General features: G+C 30.6%; 1 protein-coding gene across 1 annotated transcript in view; it reads right to left on the reverse strand.

Moving 5' to 3' along the window:
• The window catches only part of LOC113377019 (trichohyalin), a 124,691-nt gene that overhangs the window by 12,333 nt on the left and 87,941 nt on the right, over positions 1–24,417 (reverse strand). Inside the window, exons 2-4 of the mRNA XM_026617179.1 lie at positions 14,172–14,321; positions 11,751–11,847; positions 6,099–6,154 (exon numbers count right to left, since the gene is read on the reverse strand). Coding sequence (XP_026472964.1) covers positions 6,099–6,154; positions 11,751–11,847; positions 14,172–14,321 — 303 coding nt within the window. The remainder of the gene's footprint in view (positions 1–6,098; positions 6,155–11,750; positions 11,848–14,171; positions 14,322–24,417) is intronic.

Below are 24,417 nucleotides of genomic sequence, written 5' to 3' on the forward strand. Positions count from 1 at the left end.
GATTTGTTAGTGGAGGTTAAAAGAGTAAATAAATATGAAGAAATTTGGGTATTGTCTAAAACAATTTGTGCAAGTGCAAGAAAATACTATTTGTTTTTTTTTGAACTAAGTAGTGAAATTTATAGTGTTATAGTTATAGGTTTTGTGTATAAAACTTTGATTTTGGCTCTACAAAAGAAATCAGTATCATTATATAACATATAAGCCAAACCCAACAAATACTCATCGAATCTCTTTCTGTAACTGTGTTAACTAGATGAATATTTGAAATATTTATTTAATGCTTATTCGAATTTCTAGGTTCACAAATGTTGCAAATCATCAGTTGCAATAAGGAATGCTTCTTGAAGTCAAAGAGACATTCGTTAGCAGATTAAATAGAAGACAAGAAACTGAAATTACGTTACTTTTCGTGTAGATTTTGAAAATTACCTGATTGTATAGTAAAATTTCTATATTGCGTTATAGGATAGCTGTATTTATATAACTATATTTTATGTCATCATTTCCTTAGGAAATATAACTTTTTTTCAATAATTTTACTTCAACAAATTAAGAGTTCATTATTTTATTGAAATTAAACTAAAATTTGCACTTAATATTAAATTTTTTGTCAATTTTTTGCATATGTGAATGATTATTTTTGACCGCAAAATGGCACTATTTTTTTTATTGAATCTCCGAAACTGCTGGACTTGACTTCTCTACATTTTAATCCGTTTTTCATTTTGACAATACAAACATGTTTGAATTATTCAAATTCGACACTGCGTTCTCTCATACTGAATTACCATAACTTACATACATACGTACATACAGGGTGGCTGACATGTATTGCAACCAATTTCAGACTGCTATCATTTCTAAACCGCTCATCAAACAGTTGACAGATTTATTTCAGTGACTGTTTATTTAGTTGTTTACAAGCGTACAAAAGCATTTTGATCTATCGCATTCAGCAAAAAAATTATTCTTGATGGAAGTCAAGATGAAGATGAGAAGTTATATTTGGCTGGAAAACCACGAGTGGCTGTCGTAAGAGCCCTTCCAGCATTTAAATGCGAACCAATATTTTGTTTTTCGTACCGTATTTCGTAACCGTGATACCCTCCAGTATTGCACCGCGTCCAAAAAATGGACAAAAAAAAACACCAGAAGCACCAGAAATGATCCGAAAAGTGAAGGCAGGATCGAAATTCGTATCGCAGTGGTAAAGAAATGGCTCATGAGCTTAACATATCGCGAAAGCGGATGTAATATATATTGAAAAATGAGCTTGGACCAGAGCCATTGAAGTTCCAAAAAGTGCAAGAGTTCATAGATGCACAGAAAATAGTTAGACGGGATAGAGCCAAGGAGTTGGTTCGCTTGCACGAAAGTGGCTAGCTACCGAAATGACTTAAAAAAGAGGTTTTTTGCTTCATGTCCATCGCACAATGTCCACCAAAATCTCTGGAACTAAATCCGTTGGAATTTTGTGCCTGGGGCCTCTTGAAGAGTAAGGTTTGCACTAAAAATACCAAATTGTCGATCATTTCCAAAAGGCGCCTCGCCGGTAATGGGCCAAAATACCCCAGAGCCACTTTCGTGCATCGATTTCCGCCGTTTGAAGGCCAAAATTCGTGCCAAAGATGACCAATTAGAGCAAATCTAAACTGATTCTAAAATTTGATATTTTCGCTATTTTTGCTTTTAAACAATAAAATTTAAAATGAAAATATAGCGCTTTACTTTGTTGCATTACATATCAGGCACCCTGTATATACCCACAAGCATAGTTACACCAATTTTTTCTAAACTATGCCAAAATGTTCAGAATCAAAAGGTTCTGTAAAAATATGCAAAATATTTGATTTTAGATTTTTTTGCGAATACTATAACTTACCCCACGAGATTATAATTAACTTCCCGTATTACCCTACTTACAATATTCACAAAAAAAACGAAAATGAAAATTTTTATCTTCGTTTCGGAGGTTTCTGAACATTTCGGCATACCTTGGAATTAGTGGGGTGCATGGCATCGTGCCTTAAGGCAAATTAAATATTTAAGGAATTAAATATTTATGCCATAATTAAAAATTTGAGGAATAAAAATAATCAATAATTGCTTGAAAGAAATTTGCTCATTTAATTTAATTTGTTTTTTTTTGATAATTTAGAAATCAAATTTAAATTTTGAAATTATATTAAAATTTGTTTTATTAGAAGTTTGAAGTTTTCTGGAATTAAAAAAAAAAGTTTTGCCAGTCAATTTATTTATTTAGTCAATATAAAAAAAAATGATTTTTGAGTTATTCAAATCGGACGCTTTGTTCTCTCAAAAACTGAATTACCGTTTTTTGCTCTTTTTGCCCCAGGTCTAGCCATATCTTCGAAACGGCTAGACCTGCGTATGCTTAAAAACTAATCAGCACGTCTCCTCATCAGTACGAATCGAATGTTTTTTTTAAATTATTCAAATCGATTGATCCGTATTCCCGAAATCGTCGATGAAAATTTGTATCTGCACACACACACACATACATCCATTTTTTCTTAGATTTGCCAAAATGTTCAGAAATCTTTGAAACGTAAAGTATATTAAACAATACTAAATTTTCCAAAATTTGATACAAACTAACGTAAGTCAAATCATTTGTGTGCGATTGGTGCGATGCGACTTTCAATTAGATCACCCAAGTAAAAACGAATCGACCTGTTCATTGTAAATACATGACACATCGGTAAAAAAATTATACCTGAGATGAAACAAAATGTTCGTATACATTCGTTTAGTTAATAATTTATCTGTACAATACCTAATTGCACAAAATACAAATTTGATTGTCCTATTTTTTATTCTAATATTGCAAATTTTATGCAGAACTTCGCAAATAAGTTTATTGGACTTCGTGAAAAACCTCTGGTCACATATGAAGTGCGACAGTTAGAAATGTAGGAACTTTTGCGAAATAAAAAACTTTTACGAATGTGTTCACATACGCACTTTATCATTTAAAGAGAAAAACAGTATGCAGTAGGTTTAACTAGACTTTAATAAATAAGTTAAATCTTTCGACGCATTACTTTTGCAGAAATATTCAATTAGCCCGGCCTGATGATGATTGAATGAAAGTGAGTGAAATTTAATGCTGACGCAAAAAAAATTACATACCAACCAGCTAGTGCAAGCACAACATTCAAACACGAAAAATACGATTGCCGGAAAAATATTGATTCACGTATAAATGAATGCTGTAAGCAATTTGATCTTGACAATGCAAGCATGGACAAGGCTCTTTATTTTATTTATCTTAAGCAAGCCATTGTGATAAAATAATATTATTTAAAGTTTATTAAATTTATTCAATTTAAAGCAAACCTCTATCAATCAGATTAAACTATGGAGTCGTTTAAACATACTCAATGGCAATAAGAATATCATAATCATATTAGAAATATTAGATAGAGATCTAGAAACATAGTGTTGAATGTAAAAACCCTTTTTAAAATGCAGCGAATTTATGTATAATGATTCAATGAATTTAATAATTAGTGCTTTTGTATTTTGATTACTTGTTAGAGCATTAAAGTAAGTTATAAAATAAATAATATTAATAATGTGATCTATATTCGTAGGCTCATCAGGAGTATATATAAATCAGTGTTTTCGATCTAAGCTATACCCCACTTTTGCATTTCTAAAAATCTTAGCCTTTAAAATTTATTTTGCTTTTAAAGAAATAGAAATAATTTATATCAAACATATTTAAGTGTAATTTATTACGTGTCGATTAGATCGACGTTTCTAAGACCACAGTAAAAAATAATAATACAATAGCCTTAAGTTTTCAAGAATAAATATTTTGTTGAACTATGAATTTAATGCTGTTAAAATCTTTGGGAGACCCTCTTTTGAAAAAAAGTTCACTACAGTGTGTTGGCTAGTTTCACCAAAAGTTGGCGATTGGGATTGTGAAATGGTAAAGTACTTGATAATTTTATTATTGAAAATTTTCGAGTAAAAAAATTAAAACCTAAAATTGAGACGAGACGATAGCGGTTAATTGTTAACCGATACCGTCTCATTTTTAGGCCGTCATTTTTTTACTTTGATGAAATTTACTAAACACATTTTAATACATTTTTTGAGAGGAGGGCATTTCGAAGAGGAAACTTTCAAAAAGTTAGGAGTTTATTTTTGTTGATTTTTGGCTGATAGAAAGAATGTTTTTGACACAAATAATAAAAGTGTATGGGAATTTATTAATTTATAAGTGTAAGGATATGAACTGTATTCCACAGACTTTCTATGGATTTTTGAACTAAATATTAAAATTTCATTTTGCAACAAAAGTAACCCTAAGAAACGAATTTGAAAACATCAAGCCCTGAAGAGTAGGAATATCAAATTTTTCCTACAGTTTTCTTTTATAGCTTCTACTGCCGTTTTAAATAGTTTGATATTTATAAATATTCGATGCTCCAAAACTGTTTTATAAATTCACATTATCTTGGAAATATTTGAAAAATCCGTATGGGCAAAAGTATGGTGCATTGTCCGCAAGAAATTTTCAAGAGATCTTAAGATGGGTAAAGTTTTCTTACAAAATAAAATAGCTTTACATATAATTAAAAATAATGAATATATTTACCTTATGCGCGTTTGCGGAAAACTGCGATAATCATTTATAGATTATGATGATTTTAGTTTTTCTAAAGTTGTTTTTGAACGCACGCAATGCGTGTGAAAAGTCTTGAATTTCTAAAAATGTCTTTATTGTGATATTTATGAAATTAAAAATCGAAATTTTTGATTAAGTTTTGCTAACGCATATTGCTGGGCTGGGGCCCTTGAGGTTCCGTATAATCGATGGCAGATACGCAACTGTGATTCATTTAACAAAAATTTGATATAAGCATTCTTTTAATATTTTTTTTAATTGTGTTCTCTTAGGCAAATGATTTTTATTAGTATATTAAAATATTAACATTATTATAAAAAATCATTTAATAATAAAAATGAAATTGAAGGAAAAGGACCTACGTAAAGTGTCGATATAATCTATGGAGCACATATTTATATTTTAAAACTAAAGTTTGAAATACTAAATGCTCCAGAAAAATAATTTATACTTAATTTATAATTTATGCTTAAGAAAAACGCAAATATTTTCCAAAATGGTTTGGAATCCGAATCGAGGTTTAAAAAGTGCTTGAATTGTTTAGCAATAAAACCTCTTCAACGTTTTGTTAGACAATTTCAAAATGATATCTATATTTTTGTATGAGTAGTGTGATACGTGTCGAGTTAAATGATGTAATAAAAATTAAATAGCTTTGAGGAACAACGAAAGGAAGATGCACGAAGAAATGCTATTGGGATTAAATCATTTGCGAATTGTGGGATTCTGCCATGAAACAGACTAATGTTTTGGCAAGGTTATATTACGTGAAAGTTTTTATACAAAATCGTACTAAATACTGTCAAAATGCCATGCATTTGTTATACGAACAGGCGTTTTACACGCAATATGCAACTTCACTCATATGTTATTAAACCGTATCACAAATATCCAGTTATCATAACATTGTTTGTTTTTGACCTTTGTGCGTTTTCTAGGTTAGGTTCTGTATCTAAAGCACTTGACTCTACAGCAACCACTTGGTTTTTGACAGTATTTAGTACGATTTTGTATGAAAGCTGCTACATAACATACCCTTCTCATAACATTGGTCTATTCTACGGCAGGATCGGCCTCTTAATGAATTTTAATAAGTGAATGAAAATACAAGGCTAAAATAATAATAAGTTCACATGCACACATGCAACATTCACAAATATCAGTATTGCAAAAAATCAATGACGATTTACTCAATAAATATTGATTTTTATTCTATTGCACTTTTGCAATACTTGCTTTAGTGAATGCGAAATTCGTACAGTGGTAAATGCAACAATTATTGATTTGCAATTGCCAATGACCGTACTCGCTAAAAATAATTGAAGACTATGGTCAAAAACTTGTGGTATTTCTAACTACCAAGTATTTATATAAAAGCATTTCAGGATGAGGGATGCAAATAAGAATAGGCTCAAATTTGATTTCTCGGCACCTGTTTCTGTGCCATTGCTTGCATTTGCTGGAACATCTGTCTTTCTTCTTCTTTACCTGAAAAAAAAAACAGTTTTGACAATATTGTAAAACAATTATGATTATTTAGACTAAATAACTAGGACCTAAATAATTCAGTGAAATTTTGTCATTTTAAAATATTTAGAAAAAGATCTCATGTTAATTTACTCTATTATTATCGTATGAATCTGAAATTTTTACTTATTAATAATTTATTGTAGTACCTAAAAATGCGCTAATATTAAAACTTATGAATATATAATTGAAAGAAATCCAGTTAAAGGGTTTATTTTTATCTTTTCGAATAAGAAAATTGCATTTATTTCTGAATTGTTTGACACCAACATTTGAAAAAGTATGTGTGTGTGCATGTGAGCTAAAATTTGGCCTTTTGTTGGCGTCTTTTCAGAAACGGCTGAACCGATTTTAAAAATGTAAAAGCCAATAAGGACTCACGTTGATTTGATTTGCGCGACAATCTGCCGAACCGTTTCTTTATAATTAGCAAAAAAAGTGCAAAATTGGCTGTCTAGGTTTTTGCAAAAACTTTGGAACCGATTATGAAAACTTAAAAACTGTTGGAAAAATTAGTTGGCAATCATGGTGGTTAGTTTTAGATAAACATTGACCGGGCGGTTTCCTCATTATTAGGGGCTAAAAAATATTTTTTAATTTTTATGAACTTTGTTTAATGATAGAGGTCATGATCTTAATGAACGTTCTAAATTATTATCGGTCTATGAAAATAGTTAATTATAAAAATGAATTAAAGTTTGGAATAATGGGTTGTGCTAAAATTTCAAATTCTGTATCGTTTAAGTTAATTGTCGGATTAAGCCAAATATTGAAAAGCTCATGCAACTTGTCTTCAGGCAAATTACCACTTATAACTAGTTAAGAAACGATTTGATGTTTACAAGGTATATAATTTAAATTTCAACATTGTAGTGTCCCATACAAAACAGCACTCATATTTTCATAAATTGTATAAGAATATTTTAATATAAAATAGATAATACATTCAGAACACTTTAGTTTACCGAATAAGCATGAAACTAACATTTTTTTCGTGTTTCTTATTTTTTGTGTCGTTGAATGTACCAGGGATTTAGGACGTCTCTCATTTCTATCTGATCCAACGAAATAACATGTCATTTTGAAATGACTAAAAATATGAGTTCTTAGCAGAGAGTCGTATAGTATACACATATACATATACACATATATATATATATATATATATATATATATATATATATATAATGGGCGGCCTGTCAGTGAGCTCATTTAAACGCGAAATCGAATCAGGGAACTTTATTGTAGGTGATTTCCCATTGCTATTTTGCACTCCAATGCTCAATCATTTTTTTTATTAAAAAATACAAATTTAATATGTTTACTGAATATATATACATATATATATTAAATATATCAATTGTCACTTGCCAATGCAAGGAATAGTTGGTGTTTTATATTCAAAAGTCAAAATATAGTTTTTAAATAAAATATTAAAGAATGTTTAGTAATAAGTGACTGTTATTGAAAATTACACTGAAGATGAGGCACACCTTGGTCTCGAAACGTTTGTAATCATAAAATAAAGTTGTGTCAACAAAATCTGAGTGCTGTTTTGTTCATAATAAACATTTAATATTCGTTCCACTCATATCATAAAATTCTATATATATATATATATATATATATATACACCTAAGTCTGTTTTTACACGGTCTTTTTGTACACGGTTTTGATATAACACGGTTTGAAAATTGAATATTTTTAATTTTTTTACACAATTTTATTCCATTTAGCACGATTTGAAATTTTATGTACTTAATTTTTTTTGTCATATTTAATTTTTGCGAAGTATGTTTATATTACAAAAAAGTATTTATGAAAGAAAAAAGTCTGAAACCATCGATAGTATCGATAGTTTGCGAACACTAGCTTAAAGATTTAAGTGAATTCCCCTTTAGCGCGTACAAACAATTTTTACTGGTCAAAGCAAATGTGAATTTAATTCTTGTTCTTAAAAATTTTCACCAATTTTAATAGGTTTTAGAGATTAGGAACAAATCACCCATTTTTGTATAAGATCTATGTCTTTTTTTACACGTTTTTTTTTTTACACGGCTTCTTCTGGAACCAATCTCCGTGTAAAAACAGACTTAGGTGTATATATATATATATATATATATATATATATATATATATATATATAGTAAAGTGGACAGAAGTGGGCCAAGTTTTTTTTTTGGTTGTAAAATGGTTAAAAATAAAAATATTTTCATAATTTTCATAGCAGATGCTTGCAATTATGTTAGGAAGTATCTCTTCTTTTGAATGGCAAAAAATGTATTTAAAGTGTTTTTCGAAAATGTAGGGAGAATTGGACCACCCAAATTTTTATCTAAAAAAAATGCTGCTATATGCTTCAGTAAAAATGTTCATTTAATGTCTGAAAAGAAGTAATACAGTTGGAATTATAAAATTGATGAAAAAAGAAAACATTTTGTAACAATCAAGCACATATTCTAGGCATAATTGGTGCACGTCAAGTCGGTGCAGTTGGTCATATCCACTTCAAGTGGAAGGGCCTGTCGTAGTTATCGCACTCGAAGGACTTTTTTCTTGACATCTATGCCAACATCAATCTATGGCAAATCATGCCAAAATCGTTGTCTTCACTTGTAGAAATCGTAGAATTTCATTTTTTGCCTTTTTTACAGATGATTTTGAAGTATTGGCCTTCTTGGAAACTTTTGCTGGTACTTGCAACCCTTGACCCTGTGCTGCTTCTGCCGCGACCGTTCTGTTTTTAGGGGATGTATTGAGGCGTCGAAAAGACAATCTCTTAACGTTGGTAACATCAGAAGCAACACTCTCCGGTATTTTATTTATTTTCACTTCCTTCAAAGCATAATCAACTGTTCATAATTCACCACTTTTTTGGAGTTTTCTGTTTTCTTAGGAGGCATTATGAATGAAGACATAAAAATAAGTAAATAAGACGTTCGATCAATTAATAAAAATATTTTGCTGTACAAAGAACGGCATTGCGCAAGTGGCCCATGTCTGTCGATAAATAGTGGCCCACTTCTATCTACAAACGCCTTTTTTCGCATATGCATCCCACAAAAACACAATGTAAATAATCGGCAAAAATTACTTTGCATTTTAAAGATTATATGTCTATATAATATATTACTAGTAATACTATTACTAGTATTTTTCTCGTGAAAATTCGATGACAAATCACGTAAGAGCATACGACGCTAAAAACTTTCTCAAAGAAATTCTTAGCGCTTTTTCTCTGTAAAGTGCGAGAGTAGGTTTATAACCTCCAAATGCTTTTTAAAATTGAGCAAGTATCAAAGTATGATAAATATGTGCGCGGTTCGACATACATGTCAATAGTCTTAAAGTTAATCTGCTGGCCCACTCCAACCTGTGGCCCACTTCTGTCCACTTCACTATATATATATTTTGGAACGCAGAATCGAACTGAGTATCTTGTGGATACTTTTGTATAAATACTTCAATTTCAGATGAAAAAAATATATAAAAATATAAGTAAAAGTTTTATTAAGTAATCCATCAAGTTATTAAAAGATCAAATCTCTGTCAGGTATAAAAGTGTTTTTGCTTCTTTTGCTAATTTCTAATATACCTAGTAAGATTAATGAACATATAGTAGTAAAGAAAATAATATTAAATAAGAAGAAAGATGTAAAAGTATGATATAATTCATGCTAAGGATTTAAAAATATGTATACAATAACTAAAAAACTTGTAATTTACATAAAATATTAAATATACATAAAAACTAGGTGTATTTAGTATTTTGCCTTGAGGCAAAATACATGAAGTTCCCGATTACGCGCAAAACTGGACTTAATTTACAACGATTGAACTTTAGCTGTTTAGATAACTTTTTAAACTGTTTGAAAATACAGATATTTTTCCACTGAAAACTAATTAAGTTTTAATTAATATTTTTCTACATGTTAATGAATTTTTATATTTTAGGAACATTTCGTATGACTATAATATTTTAGGAAGTTTGTTTAGAGTTTTAGACTATAAACTATACTGCCATGTTGAGTTTCATTAAAAACGCAAAAAATGAACATTTAAATACAAAGATATAGCCTGACCGATACTTGCCCAAATTTAATCAGCACGATTTTCAACTAATATTTCTCGTTTTTGAATTTTGAAGATTGTTCAAGAGTTTTTTTTACAAAAACGTAGATAATGAAGTGTGTACTTTACTGCCAACATGACTTGAACTGTCGAGAAAATATGAAAGTTGTATTTTTTGGCGAAAGTATAAACTTCTCTTTGAAATTTACTAGCTGACCAGGCAAACGTTGCTATGCCATCAAAAATATTTTGCCGCTTTGCAGTGGCTCTTATTATTTGAAAGTGGGTTGAAATTTGAATCTGATGGATCAGCATGGATCAATACTATTGATCATAATTTCCTTAAATTTTATATTTATAAACAAATTAAAAAAAAACAATAAATTAAAGTTTAGAATAAATTTACAAAATTTATCATAAGTGATAAAGTGGTAATTAGTATCTTTATTTTTCAATTCCTAACCAGAAATATTTGAGAAATATCAAAATATTTATTTTTCAATAATATAATGGGCCTAAATGGGATCTATATGCATACGGTGAGCAAAACAAATTTTAAATCGGTTTAATATTTTAGGCGTCCATCGCAGCCAAACAATGTGACACTGACTTAATATATATTAAGATATATATACAGTAAACCCTCGCTTTACGCGGCAAGTGCGTACCGTGCAGTATGGGAACCGTGCTATAAGAAACTCGTATTTAACATACAATTCAGGATAATTCGTAGTGCGTTCTATGGAACCTTACATAGTGCAGTATGGGAACCGCGCTATGAGAGACTCAGAGTTGGTACAAATCGTACCATTTTTATCGCGCTGTATGGAGACCAAGGAATACAACTTGAAGTAGGAGTAATACGGACAAAATGACATGTAGGACATTGATACCTTATTCAAAAATTGGCGCGACACAGTAGTCAGCTCAAACGTGTTCTTAGGCAGCTATTATATAATCAGGCATGTCTAAAAGATAAAAGTCGATAACAAAATTTACATCAATACCCGTTTGCACAACGAACTTATGGGCTGTTGACTAAATACCGTGTAATAAGAAGTCCGTGTAGTTGGAGGGATGTCGGATTTTTAGCTCCGTGTAGTATGGGAACAGTGTACCCAGAGTGCCGTGTAAAGCGAGGGCCTACTGTATATATATACATATATACATATATATATATATATATATATATATATATATATATATAATAAAAAAACTTTAAAGTAAAAATTAATAAAGTATACTTATATTAGTCTAGCCTATTTTTATTTTGATGTTGGAGGCCTATATCTAGTCTTTCATTTTATATTTTAATTTTATAACTATGTTGGTCATATTCAATAACTGTTTTAATTTTTTATTAATGCTTTATATTAAATTTATTCATTCGTATATGTAATCTCACTGAATATAAACCAATTCTTGAATTTTCTTTAAATATTTTGTAAATAATTACATGTTTTTTATATACAACTTAAAAACTTACCCATTCCTTTATTTTGTAACATTTCTAACAATTTCTTGATACTTTCGTCTCTTGCTTGTAAAGTTTGTTTTTGGGTTTCTATACGAAGTTCTAATTCCTGAAACAGAAAATTTAATTATTTAAGTTAAATAGATAATAACGAAAAAATTATCATACATATTTGATTTAAAAAAAATAACACTACCGTTTTTCTCTATTAGATACAATAAAAAATTAACCAAACTAAATATACGTGATAGTTTTATCAAGGAAAAATTCAAAAACTGTTTGGTATGTATTAGTGACCGACTTAAAAAATCAAAATTTTAAATTTTTATAATTAACACATTGTTGAGTCCGGCGCCGGATTTTTGCCAAAAAATCCGCAAAAAGTCGATCACGTGATTAATCGACGACCCCTTATCAACTCATGAAGACGCAAAAACGTTTTTGGTACTACTACAGAACTATCTATATAAATACTATAAAATAGAACAATGGACTCGCAAATTGAAAATTAGAAATTCATGTTACTTTACCGAAAGGAGAGGAGTTTGCTCAAATATAAAAATTAAGTAACTATGTTAAACTTGGGACCTTACCTCCACAGAGGACTCGCATCAGGGCATAGCGTAAACAAATAGATGAAAAATTTCGTGAATTCTATTGGCTAATTGTAAGAAGCTCTAAGATGTCATATGAGAATAAGATTCTCATAAACAAAACAGTAATAGTTGCCAATATGGACATAACGAATTGAGCTTTGGGCATATGCGAGCACGTCCGATATAAAAACCATCCAGAGAGCACAGTCAAAAATATTAAGAGCCATATAAGTAAACGCGCAATGGTATGTCTCCAACGATACAATACACCGAGGTTTAAAAATTAAATATGTATTTAATATTATTCAAGGGTATATGTATTCAAGGGTAAAAGAGTAAGATGTGTAGAGACGAAATATCGAAGCGCGTAAGCGTCGCGTCGCGTTGCAGTCTAACGGATAAACATAGGTACGGAACTCATAGAAATAAAAAAACTTTAAAGTAAAAATTAATAAAGTAAACTTATATCGGTCTAGCCTGAAATGTAAACAAAATTTGTTCCTATTATTAAAGTCTCTTTAAAATATCTGATAATTTGGTGTGCGTATGTCTAATGATCATTTTTGACCGCCAAGTGGCTTTTTTATCGGATCTTCCAAACCGCTGCTTTGCCAAAAAAAATTTCAGTTCTCCATTTTGTCAATACAAATAAAATGTTTTTTGAATCATTCAAATCGGACGCTCCGTTATCTCATACATTAAAATACCATTTTTAGCCCTTTTTGCTCCGTATCTTGGAAACGGCTGGACCTGCCGTCGTCTCGTCGTCCAGTCAATACGAATCGAGTGATTTTTTAATTATTTAAATGATCGTCTGACCCGTGTTCACGAAATCGTCGGCGAAAAGTATCGGAATACACACACACACATCCATTTTTTCTAAGGTATGCCAAAATGTTCAGAAACGTAGAGATATATAAAAATTTTCATTTTGGATTTTTACGGGAAGTTAAAAAAAATTATAGTGCAGTAAACGGAGCGTTTTGGGTCTGATTTTTTTACTGTGCTCCGAATTGCATGAAATTTTGAAATTACGTTCATCTTACCCTCAAGTTCAAAAGTGAAAACAATTCGGGTTCCGCTACCACCCCCCGGGAGGGGGGGAGGTTGAGACTCTTTAATAAATAAGTGGACCTTGAGCCGTTTTATCGCTAGAAAACGTTTTTAATATTGAAGGATATAATTAAACAATATTTTTTAATACATTTACCTTGCAATAAAATCATTTTCAACCCTGTGAAACCCCTAAACCTTTCAAATAACATTGGTTCAAAAAACATTCGATTCCTATTGATAGGGAGATGTGCTGATTAGTTTTTGGCAAAGGCAGATCCAGCCGTTTCGGAGATATGGAGCAAAGAGTGCAGAAAATAGAAATCGAGTTTTTGAAAGATCGCAGCATCCGATTTGAATGATCCAAAAAACATTCAATTTGTATTGACGGGGAGAAGGAGTGATTAGTTTTTGGCAAAGGCAGATCCAGCGGTTTTGGAGATACAGAGCTAAATATGCAAAAAATGGCAGTTTTTGAGAGAACTAAGCGTCCGATTTAAATGATTCAAAGAACTTTCTGCTTGTTTTAACAAAATAATTGATTTTGAAAAAAAAATTTTTCAAATTTCTCGAATTTTTTTTTAATTTTTTTTGTATATCGAAAATAATTCAGATTTTATTTTTAATTCTGACTAAAGTTCCAATATACTTTAAACAAATAATTTCAACTTTGCAATTCAGTTTAAATAATTCTTATAAATATTAGACAATGTTACAGTATTTATAATAATCTATTACCCCACTAGTTTGAATATATACCTATTTAAAAATTTGTTTTTTGTACCTTAATCGTATCCCTGAGTATGGCGACTTCTCTCGTCAAATGTTCGTTTTCTGAAAAGAGCATCTCCAGCTGCTGTTGCATTTCCAACGAAGGTGCACGCATTCGTATTCGTAATTCTTCCTCCAATTGTCGCACCAACATTGCTTGTTTCTGGAAATAATTGAAATAAATATCAATATGTTTATCATAATAATTTTGCTAAGATTACTTATTCTTATAAAATTGTATAACATTTATCAATTAAATTGCCATTATTACAATTTATTACAATTAACATTAATTCAAAACAACAATTAATTACGAAAAAACGGCCCGAACGTTCTTTACTAAAAACAAATCAGCACGATTTTTAAGTGATATCTTTCAAACACTTTTCAAATTTTCAAAATTGGTGCAGGAGGTTTGGTGACAACCTTGGTTCATTTTTTTTAATTATTCTGAGAATAATGAGAAAGTGCTCGGCCGATCGTCTCGCAAAAATAATCAACGCGGTACCTTATCGAGTTTCATCAAATGGCTTTGAACTTTATGAATTCCTTTCATCTCTTTTTTTTTGAATTGACGACAATTAGTAAAATGTTAGCTCAAACACAAAAACATACTTGCACACACAAATCTTCGACTTTTTCAAGTAAACACGAAATTTAAACTATTATGAACTTCTCCTTCGGGAATTTTTAATTAGCATTTTGTTCTTCCTGATATCTTATATATAATTTTTTTCTGTGCGGATGTATGAATGGAAACTCCCCCTACACGGTTATTTGAATTTAGATAAATCTTTTTGAAGTTTGTCAAGGGGAATTTTTAAGATGTAAATAATTTTTAAAATATAGTAATATTGTAGAAATAAATGGAAAATATTTCAAAAAACATGTCATTGTTTGACATTGAAAACATTTTTACAAATGAGAACTATCATCTGCCAGAAATTTTAATTCTCTTATGATTTTGAATAAGAAAAATGTTATGTCCACATTATTATTGCCGAAAAGCTTCTGAGATGTACCAGAAATTAAAATAAGATACAGTATATGTTGGCAGATAAAATTATATAATTCAGTTTGACAGATTATTTGTTTAACTGTCGTATGCCGTATTTTGCCTCACTTACTAAATTATTTCACAATACAAAATTTTTTTTACTTATTTGAAAAATTATTTACAAGTTTCATTCAATACAAAAATGTTTTTTTAACTTCCCGAATGAGAAGTTTGTGTTCATCAAAAAATCCGATTCGCTAATTTTATGTTTTCTCGACGTTTCAAGCCATTCTGAATCGAATGACACCAAATTTGGAAAAAGTATATGTGTGTGTGTGTGTGTATGTGAGCAGATTTTTTTCCGTAAATAGACGTTTTTTCAAAAACGGCTGGACCGATTTCGAAAATTTAAAAGCCATTCGATGTATCTCGATGAGGACTGTCGTTTGTCAGTTTCGGGCTACGATCGGCCGAGCCGTTTTTTTTGTAAGTCGCAAAAAAGCGAAAAAATTTTCGTCGACGTTTTAGCCCGCAATTCTGAATCGATTATGAAAATTCAAAAACCGTTCGAAAGATATTGGTTGGGAATCGTGCTGATTAGTTTTTGGTAGAGATGGGCCGGGCCGTTTTCTTGTAATAAAGTGTTAAAATTTTTTTTTTGATTTTTATTATTATTTTTTGACGATAGATACCATAGTCCTCTAGATCATACTAAAATATTACGGCCCTACGACAATCCGTTTAACTTTAAAAATTCGTCAAAGTTTGCAAAAATTGGTTTCGTTCTTTTGGCATTTATCAAAATTAGAACTTTAATCGACGTTTTCTCAAAAACGCCTGAAGCGATTTCAGAAATTTAAAAGCCATTTGATGTATCTCCATGAGAACTATCGATTGTCAATTTTGTGCGACGATCTACCAAGCAGTTTCTTTACTATTTGGAAAAAAGTGTTAAACGTTTCGTCCACATCTAAGCTTATACTACCGAATCGATTTTGAAAAATCAAAAACTGTTCGAAAGTTATTAGTTGGGAATGATACTGATTAGTTTTAGGTGAAAATCTACCGAGCCGTTTTCTTGTAATTAACTGTTGAAAAAAAAAATTAATCCGATTTTTATGGAACTTCTTTGGCGATAAATATCATGGTCTTATAGAACTTACTGAAATATTACGGTCTTACGACATGTAGTTTAATTTGCAAAATTCATCCAAGTTTGAGGACATGAGTAGTTTTTTAAAGTTTTTTTAAATTAAAATTAGACGATTTACTTGGTATAATGATAGAGTACTTGGTCTTAATGAACATACTGAACCATTAAATCCTATGGAAACTGGTTCAATTATAAAAGTTGTTGATTTTTGAAGATTTGCTCTTAGAAAATACTCCGAGTTATCGTGTTCGTTCGTTTTTATACTTTACTCATAAAAATAATTTATTTTTCATTGATTAAGTCGATTATTTACACATATCGGGAAGTTCATGTAACTTGCCTCAAGGCAAAATACCAATACCAACTAGATTAATTCTTTATTATGGAATGTATTTGAATTGTTGATGATAGCACAACTACTACTACAATTCTAATTTTTGTTACATGTTTTAATAATCATTAGGTAGCATAATTATATTTATAGTTAAAATACTGAGCTATGGCGTAATTGGCATTTTCTCATAAAGCTGGTTTCATGAACCTGTCGACGTTTATAGATAACACTGCATGACAGTAAATATTTTCATGGCGCGTTATGATGGCTTTTAAGTAATTCGTGGACGCTGATTCCGAAAAAAGTAACAGAACTTTGCTCACAGGCCGTTGTGAGCATTATGCTAGTTTTACCTCAAATTACAATAAAAATACCACATATTTTATTAACTTCCCGTAGGGCAAGTTATAGTAATCGCAAAAAAATCGAAAATGAAATTTTTTATATATCTTTACGTTTCAAAGGTTTCTGAATATTTTGGCATACCTTAGAAAAAATGAATGTATGTGTGTGTGTGTGTGTGTGTATGTGCGTGTATGTATGTGTGTGCGGATACAAATTTTCGTCAACGATTTCGGGAACACGGATGAAGCAATTTGAAACATTCGATTTGTATTGATAAGGAGACGTGCTGATCAGTTTTTGGCGGAGGCAGGTCTATCCGTTTCGAAGATGTGGGGCAAAAAGTGCCAAAAACGGTACCTCAGTTTTTAAGAGAACGGAGCGTCCGATTTTAATAATTCAAAAAACATTTTACTTTGTATTGACAAGATGAATAATTGATCAAATTTTCATGAGGGCAGGTCTAGCGGTTTCGGAGATCTAACAAAAAAAGTAAAAAAAAAATGCCATTTGGCGGTCAAAAATGATCATTAGACATATGCACATCAAATTATCAGATATTTTATAGAGATTTTAACAATAAGTATGAATTTTTTCTACATTCCTATGGGTTTCGTACCAATGTTTATCCGTTAGACGGCGACGCGGCGCTTACGCGCTTTGACATTTTGTCTCTATGCAGTTAAAGCAGTACGATTGCTTTGAAAAAAGTGAAGATCTTAAAAAATATGTCAAAATAAAGAAAACATTTTTTTTTTCAAAAAAAAAAATAAAAAAAAAAAAAAAATTCTTTCAAAAAAAGTAATTTTTTGTCTAATTTATAGTTTCTCAAAAATCTTATTTTTTCGAAGTAATTTTTTTTCAAAAATGTTATTCGTTTTTAAAAAAATAATAATTTTTGGTACGGGAAGTTCCAGCAATTTGCCTTAAGGCACGATGCCTTAATTGCCTTAAGACAGAATTCCACTTACAGCTAGTTTTATTTTATGCTAAGGGTTATTTTATTACATTTTAGACTTTTAGAGCATGGGAGAGGTCTGACTGATTTCGTCGTAAGCTCCAATATTTATTAACCACATGTGGACGTCTTGTCTCTCTTGATATCGCTCCTTCAAAAACCTGATATATTGGTGGATTTTTTCGTCTAACCACCTTACTTTCTTCTAGATTTTAATCAAAGAATTAACGAATCCTGGGTTTTTTGTGAGTCATCAAATATATCAATTTTTAACTTAGAATATATCACTTTTTTAACTTTTAACAATCTTCGCTTTTTCGATTGACGCTGGTCTGTCAATCCATTACACGAAGGCAGAAGATTTTGATGTTCGTTCTAAGTTGATCATCATGAGAATGGATGATATAGCTGATTGTAAGTAGACCCCAATAGCATTGGGAGCAGTTGACAAGTTGCTTCTATTGGCTGAATTTGTTTCATTGATATTTAACACACAGAAGAAACAGTCGTCGTGGAGATTGCGGAGTTTTTTTCTAAATGACGGGAGATTTGTACATTAAAGTAAACACACTTTGCAATTTTGGCACATAGTGTGAAGAACCCATGTTTTATCTTGATTGCGCAATTCAATTTTAAAGGGCTTTAAAGACGCTGTCTTTACGCAGTTTGATATAGGTTTTCAGTATTTGTCGAAAACAACATCATCACAGATGTATCGGAAACTATCTGGATTATGCACATTACATTTTATAGTCAGATCCATATCAAAACAACAGATAAAACGTTTAGTTATTTTAAATTGCGATAATCATAGCCATAATGACTAATGGGGGTAATTCCCCAAAACTCAAAAACGGGAGCTGTTACGGACAAATGGATGGTATGTTTAAAATCAGCGTACAGTTTTAAGCAGATTTTGAAAAGAAGTTAAAAAAAACAGTAACTTGTAAAGAAGTTACATTAACTTAATCAATAAGAATTGGGATTTAGTTTATTAAGGAAGTTTATTATTTCAAACTTCAACGAATTTTTATAATTAAACCAATTTTTATAGGCCTGTAATTTTTTAGGATGCTTGTTTAGTTAGATCATCAATCTTATCATTGTGCAAAGTTTTATTAAAATCGTTTAAGAAAAAGTTAAAGTTTAGTTTTAAGTGTTTGAATTAGCAAAATAAATTCCGGATTTTACAAAACTAATTGATGCGAGCCTTCGTTCATTTTGGTGTGGCCTTCTCGATCTCGAAAAATTCAGAGTTACTTAAAACTTTCAGAAAGCATGAAATTATCAAATATTCCGATTTTTGGCGAAAATATAAGCTTCTCCTTCGTGAAGGTAAAAACATAAAAAAATAAAAAAAGAGTTTTACAAAATTTCTATGCATTACAATCATAATTTACCAAATGTCAATTCCTTATTCAGACAAATATAAATAACTTAAGGTGTCGTGTTAAGTGGAGCATTTTGATAATAAAACATTGTTTTTATGAAAACAAATATCAATAAAGAGTAAATTAACATTCTTCGAATTATCTTTTTACCACCGGCAGTAAAGTTATATTATCTAGCGATCATAATAGTCGTTATATTACGTGATTATTTTAGTGATCAAATTGGAAACGGTAGATTTGATCATGGCTTTATTATCGCCAATAATACTCTTGCTTCCATCATTTATATTGCAAGGCGAATAGTCATTTTATCTCAATCACGTAAGCATTCTTTCTTATTGAACTACTTTTATATTGGAGAAGTCGAATTGCACATGTTATTTTGATACTTTTATGATTTTTTGTGCCGCTTATTTTGTAATATACTCTAACATTTGATCGTGCTGTTAATTTGTGAAAATGACGGCTTTGCATAAAGTGTTACTTTGAAGCTAACTTTCAGTTATTATTTTATTTTTAGGTAAATCTTGAATGAATCGACGAAGTAACAAAAAAGAAATTAATGCAGAGTAGGTACAAACAACTGTACTGAATATGATTTTGAAAAAAAAAATGAAACTGGATTGGACCCATATTGAGAAGAGGGTTTTTGTACGATGCTAAAAGGTAGAGTAGAAAGCAAATTTCCTATTGTTTTTAGTCTTATCAACATCATTAATATTTATTATGTTATTAAATTACAATATAGCATTGAATGCAGTTCCTTCCAAATTGTTTTATCTATTCAGATAAAAACATATAGGAAAGAAATGCAGACAGATTCAGTTCCAAAATTATTTGAAGGTAAAAAATGATATAAAAAATTGTTTTCGAAATATATTTTGAAGCAATTTTTTTGAGAATTTAAGATTAAAATAGACGAGTTTTCTAAACCTTTTTAAGGACCAGTTACATTCAGCACAATAATTAAAGAAATTTTAAACTTATGAAGACGATGATTTTTTCTCACATCCTACTCCCTCTACTACATTGACATACATATTCCATTATCAAAGTTGTTCAATTTTGGAAATAATCTTTGAATACAAAAAATATTTCTAGATATTCCTAGCTTTGCTTTTAACGTTTTCTTTATTTCAATTTCATCTGCCTATTTCACAAAAACATTTAGTTGTTTTTTTTTCAACCCTATGATTGTTCTTTCTGCTTGTGATTAAATTTCTAAATATTAAATCTACTGTTCTTGACTTGGCTTCTTGAGCAAGACCCGGCTTTTTTACTTGGAAACATGTTTTGAATATATATTATTAAGTGAAAATGGATCAGGTTGAATGTAACGCGGGATTTGAACTCGAAGCCTAGTGTTGGTGCGTCAAGGTTTAATTAAATATTTTGCGAAATTGTAGCACGCTTGGGATTAGCATAATCTACCCTTGATCGGTCCCAAGACACCGAGCATGTGATAAAAGCAAAATATGAATTCTTAAGTTTATCGCATAATTTCGAATAATTTCTGTATAATTAAACTTTACTTCATTAAATGGCTGGAACTACTATTTATAGTTTAATAATAAATTCACATTGCATTCTTGCATTTATTATATATTTTACATGTATTATATATATAACAAATGTGATCTGAGATATTAATTTAGAAATGTGAACAAACAGCACTCCTTTTTGCACGAATTTATTAAATAATATTAATTTTATTAACACACTGATGATGAGACAAACCTAGTCTCGAAACGTTTGTAAAATTAATATTATTTAATAAATTGGTGCAGAAAAGAGTACTGTTTGTTTATATTTCTAAATTTATATATATATATATATATATATATATATATATATATATATATAGAGCATAGCTCTTTATAAATCAAATACATATATGAACACTAAGAAAGGCTAACAAAAACTACCTGTAGAGTTTTCAAATGTGGTGCTGGAGACTAATGTAGTAAATAAAGTGGACAGATTAAATAAATAATGAAGATATGCTTAAGGATGGCAAATTAAAGGCAAAAGTTTGGAAATGTGAATCTGGCTTCGGACAAAACACAATATGTATATATATATATATATATATATATATATATATATTAATGGGTAGTGCAATCAAAATATGTTTCCAATTGAAAATAAGCCCATCTCGGGCACTGCGGTGTGAAATGGAAATGGGAAAAACTCTCACACTACTTCTTCCCTGAATCGAGTTGGAGTTTAACTCAGCTCACGGACCTGCCCTAGGGCAGAGCACTCATTATTATTATTTATATATATATATATATATATATATATATATATATATATATTAGGGGGACCGGAAAGTAATGTCGTTTTCTTACGCTAAACTACAAACACATACATTTTTAACGAGTCTTTATTTTTAATCAATGATGTATTCCCCATCATTGTCAATAACCTTTTGCCATCCAGTGAGTAAATTTTCAATCCCTGATCGATAAAAATTAATTGGTTTTTCGGCAAAATATCTAGAGATGGCATTTTGGATATCATCCAAATTTGCAAATGTTTTGCCACTTAAAAAGTGTTGCAGCCCTCGGAATAAGTGGAAATCCGATGGTGCAACATCGGGCGAATATGGTGGATGAGGTAAAACGCTTCTGTGTTGTGTCGTTGAAGCAATAAGTTGCATGTGATTGATCGGTTAGCCTTATTCTGTTCGGACAGATTATGCGGGACCCAAACACCTGCTCTGTTTACTTTCCCAATCTGCTTCAAATGTTTTGGATGTTCGACCAAGGTTGGTTGAGACTGTTTGACAATTCCTCGATCGTCTGACACGGATTTGCTTCCACTTCCGCCCTTAACACGTCGTTGAGTAACGCTGATGGTCTTCCTGATCGATACGAGTCGGAAAGATCAAAATTACCCGATTTGGACTTGGAAAACCACCTTTGCCATTTATGAATGTCCAGTGCATTTGGATAAACATCGCAAATGTTTTTGGTAGCAACTGTTGCGTTATTTCCCTTGCGAAACTCAAAGAGCATGCAATGCCGGATGTGTACCTCTTCTGGTATTTGGCTGCCATTTTACCCAAAATTACAAAAAAAATTTGTAATTCAAATGTCTATAAGTAAAGAAATCACTATGTCTCACAATGTCTTTGGTACGCCTCTGAACCAAACAATGAGCTGACAAATGACAATCAAGTATTGGCATGCGCAGAAACGACATTACTTTCCGGTCCCCCTAATATATCGTATTAAGGATATAGCACTTTGAAAAGTACCTTTAAAGGCCACCTACGAGGTAGTGTGCTTAGCTAGTTTTTTTTACGTGGTTTCCCCAGTAGGCCTATTTCACGGGTCTGTTCTGATTTTGTTTGTTTCAGAACACTTGCAAAATAATATTTGTGAATTTGGGTTGGTAAAATAAAGGCGGTAATTATAAAAAAGCAACTAAATTCATCCACAGGAGTCATAACTTTCAAATGTTTTGACATCTTTTTCGAATCGTTTTTCTTGATCTTCTCCTTCTTCTTTTTCTTCATCTTCTTGTCCTGGTTTAAAAAAAATACTTATTTGTTCAGTTGGAGTTCGAGCAGTAGTTCCTCGCCAATAGTCACAACAAATGATAGTTCATTTCAATGCTAAAAACTAAATTTACTCTGCTGAAAATATATTAGTTAAACATGCTAATAATGATGCTGATGTACTAATTATTGAAAGATCGATAGAGCAATTCAATGTGACAAAAAGTACTATTTTTGTTGGTGAAGATATTGATTTACTCGTCTTACATACTGCTCCAACTCCAACTGAACAAATTAAGTATTTTTTTAAACCAGGACAAGTTTATACTGAATGTATAACCATTTTAAACCAGGAAAGCTTATACTCAAACTGAAGAAGAAAAAGAAAAAAAAAGAGAAGATAAAAAAAACTATACAATTTAGATGTCGAAATATTTGAAAATTATGACTCCCACGAATATAATTAGTTGCTTTTTATAATTACATTCTTATGTTTACCAACCCAAGTTCACAAATATTATTTTGCAAGTGTTCCGAAACAAACAAAATCACCATCGACCTGTGAAATAGGCCTACTACTGGGGAATCCACGTAAAAAAACGAGCTAAGTACACTACGTATCTCGTAGGTGGTGGTGGCGTAAAACGGTAGCTCCGAGCATGTTTTGTAGATAATTTTATGCTCTACATTATTGTCTCAGGTAATTTTGCGATAAAACTGACCATTTAGCTAAAAATCGTAAAAGAGTCATTTTTTTACCTTTGACCTTGTGCCTTAGCTCGCATCGGATCAATGAGGACTTTTGAGATTTTTTTAATAATTCTATTTTAACAATTTTGCCAAGTTACGGCCCATTATGAATTATAGTAACCTCGAACGCGTAAATTGACCAGAGTATATAGTATCCGCGGTGAAAGGACAAATATTACCTTTGATTTTTCCACCCAAAATAATTGCTCCTATAATGTTGCCTATGATTTTTAAAATTTCGTATCATATTTTCTAATTACATGTACATGTAATTATCTAAATTACATTTTTCTTAATAATAATTTAATATACATTATTACCAGAGACACTCCTGGGTCCTCAGCGCCCGCATGCCATTTTTTACTAGCGCTCCCTCGCCCATTTTTTTTACCTGTTTTAGCAGTTTATTATTAAAATTCTTATCATTAAATAATATTGGCTTTTGAAATTATTATTATTATATTTTGGGTATTTTATGTGATTTTATTCTGTTGAGCAAATCATAGAGAGCAAAAAAACCCTTCTAGTCTTTCATTATTAAACATAACTATAACATAACAGTGGTACTTGATGTAGGATTATTTTAATTTAATTGTTTAATATTTGAGATAGCTAAAATTACAACTTAAACTAATTGATATCGTAAGGGCCGTTCATCTTTACTTTTCCATTTGCTGTTTTATAGTGATATTTTCAACGTATTTTAAATACATTGTGCAAAGATTAGTAAAAAATGCAAAGAAATTATATATTTCTTGAATTATATTAAAAAAAATATATATCAAAAAAAAATTCATATTTGAATCTCGTGTTGGCGAACCGGCCCTGA

The sequence above is a fragment of the Ctenocephalides felis genome, unplaced genomic scaffold, assembly GCF_003426905.1.
Source record: "Ctenocephalides felis isolate EL2017-DRISC unplaced genomic scaffold, ASM342690v1 CF-g0.4_SCAFFOLD_01886, whole genome shotgun sequence".
Lineage (NCBI taxonomy): Eukaryota > Metazoa > Arthropoda > Insecta > Siphonaptera > Pulicidae > Ctenocephalides > Ctenocephalides felis.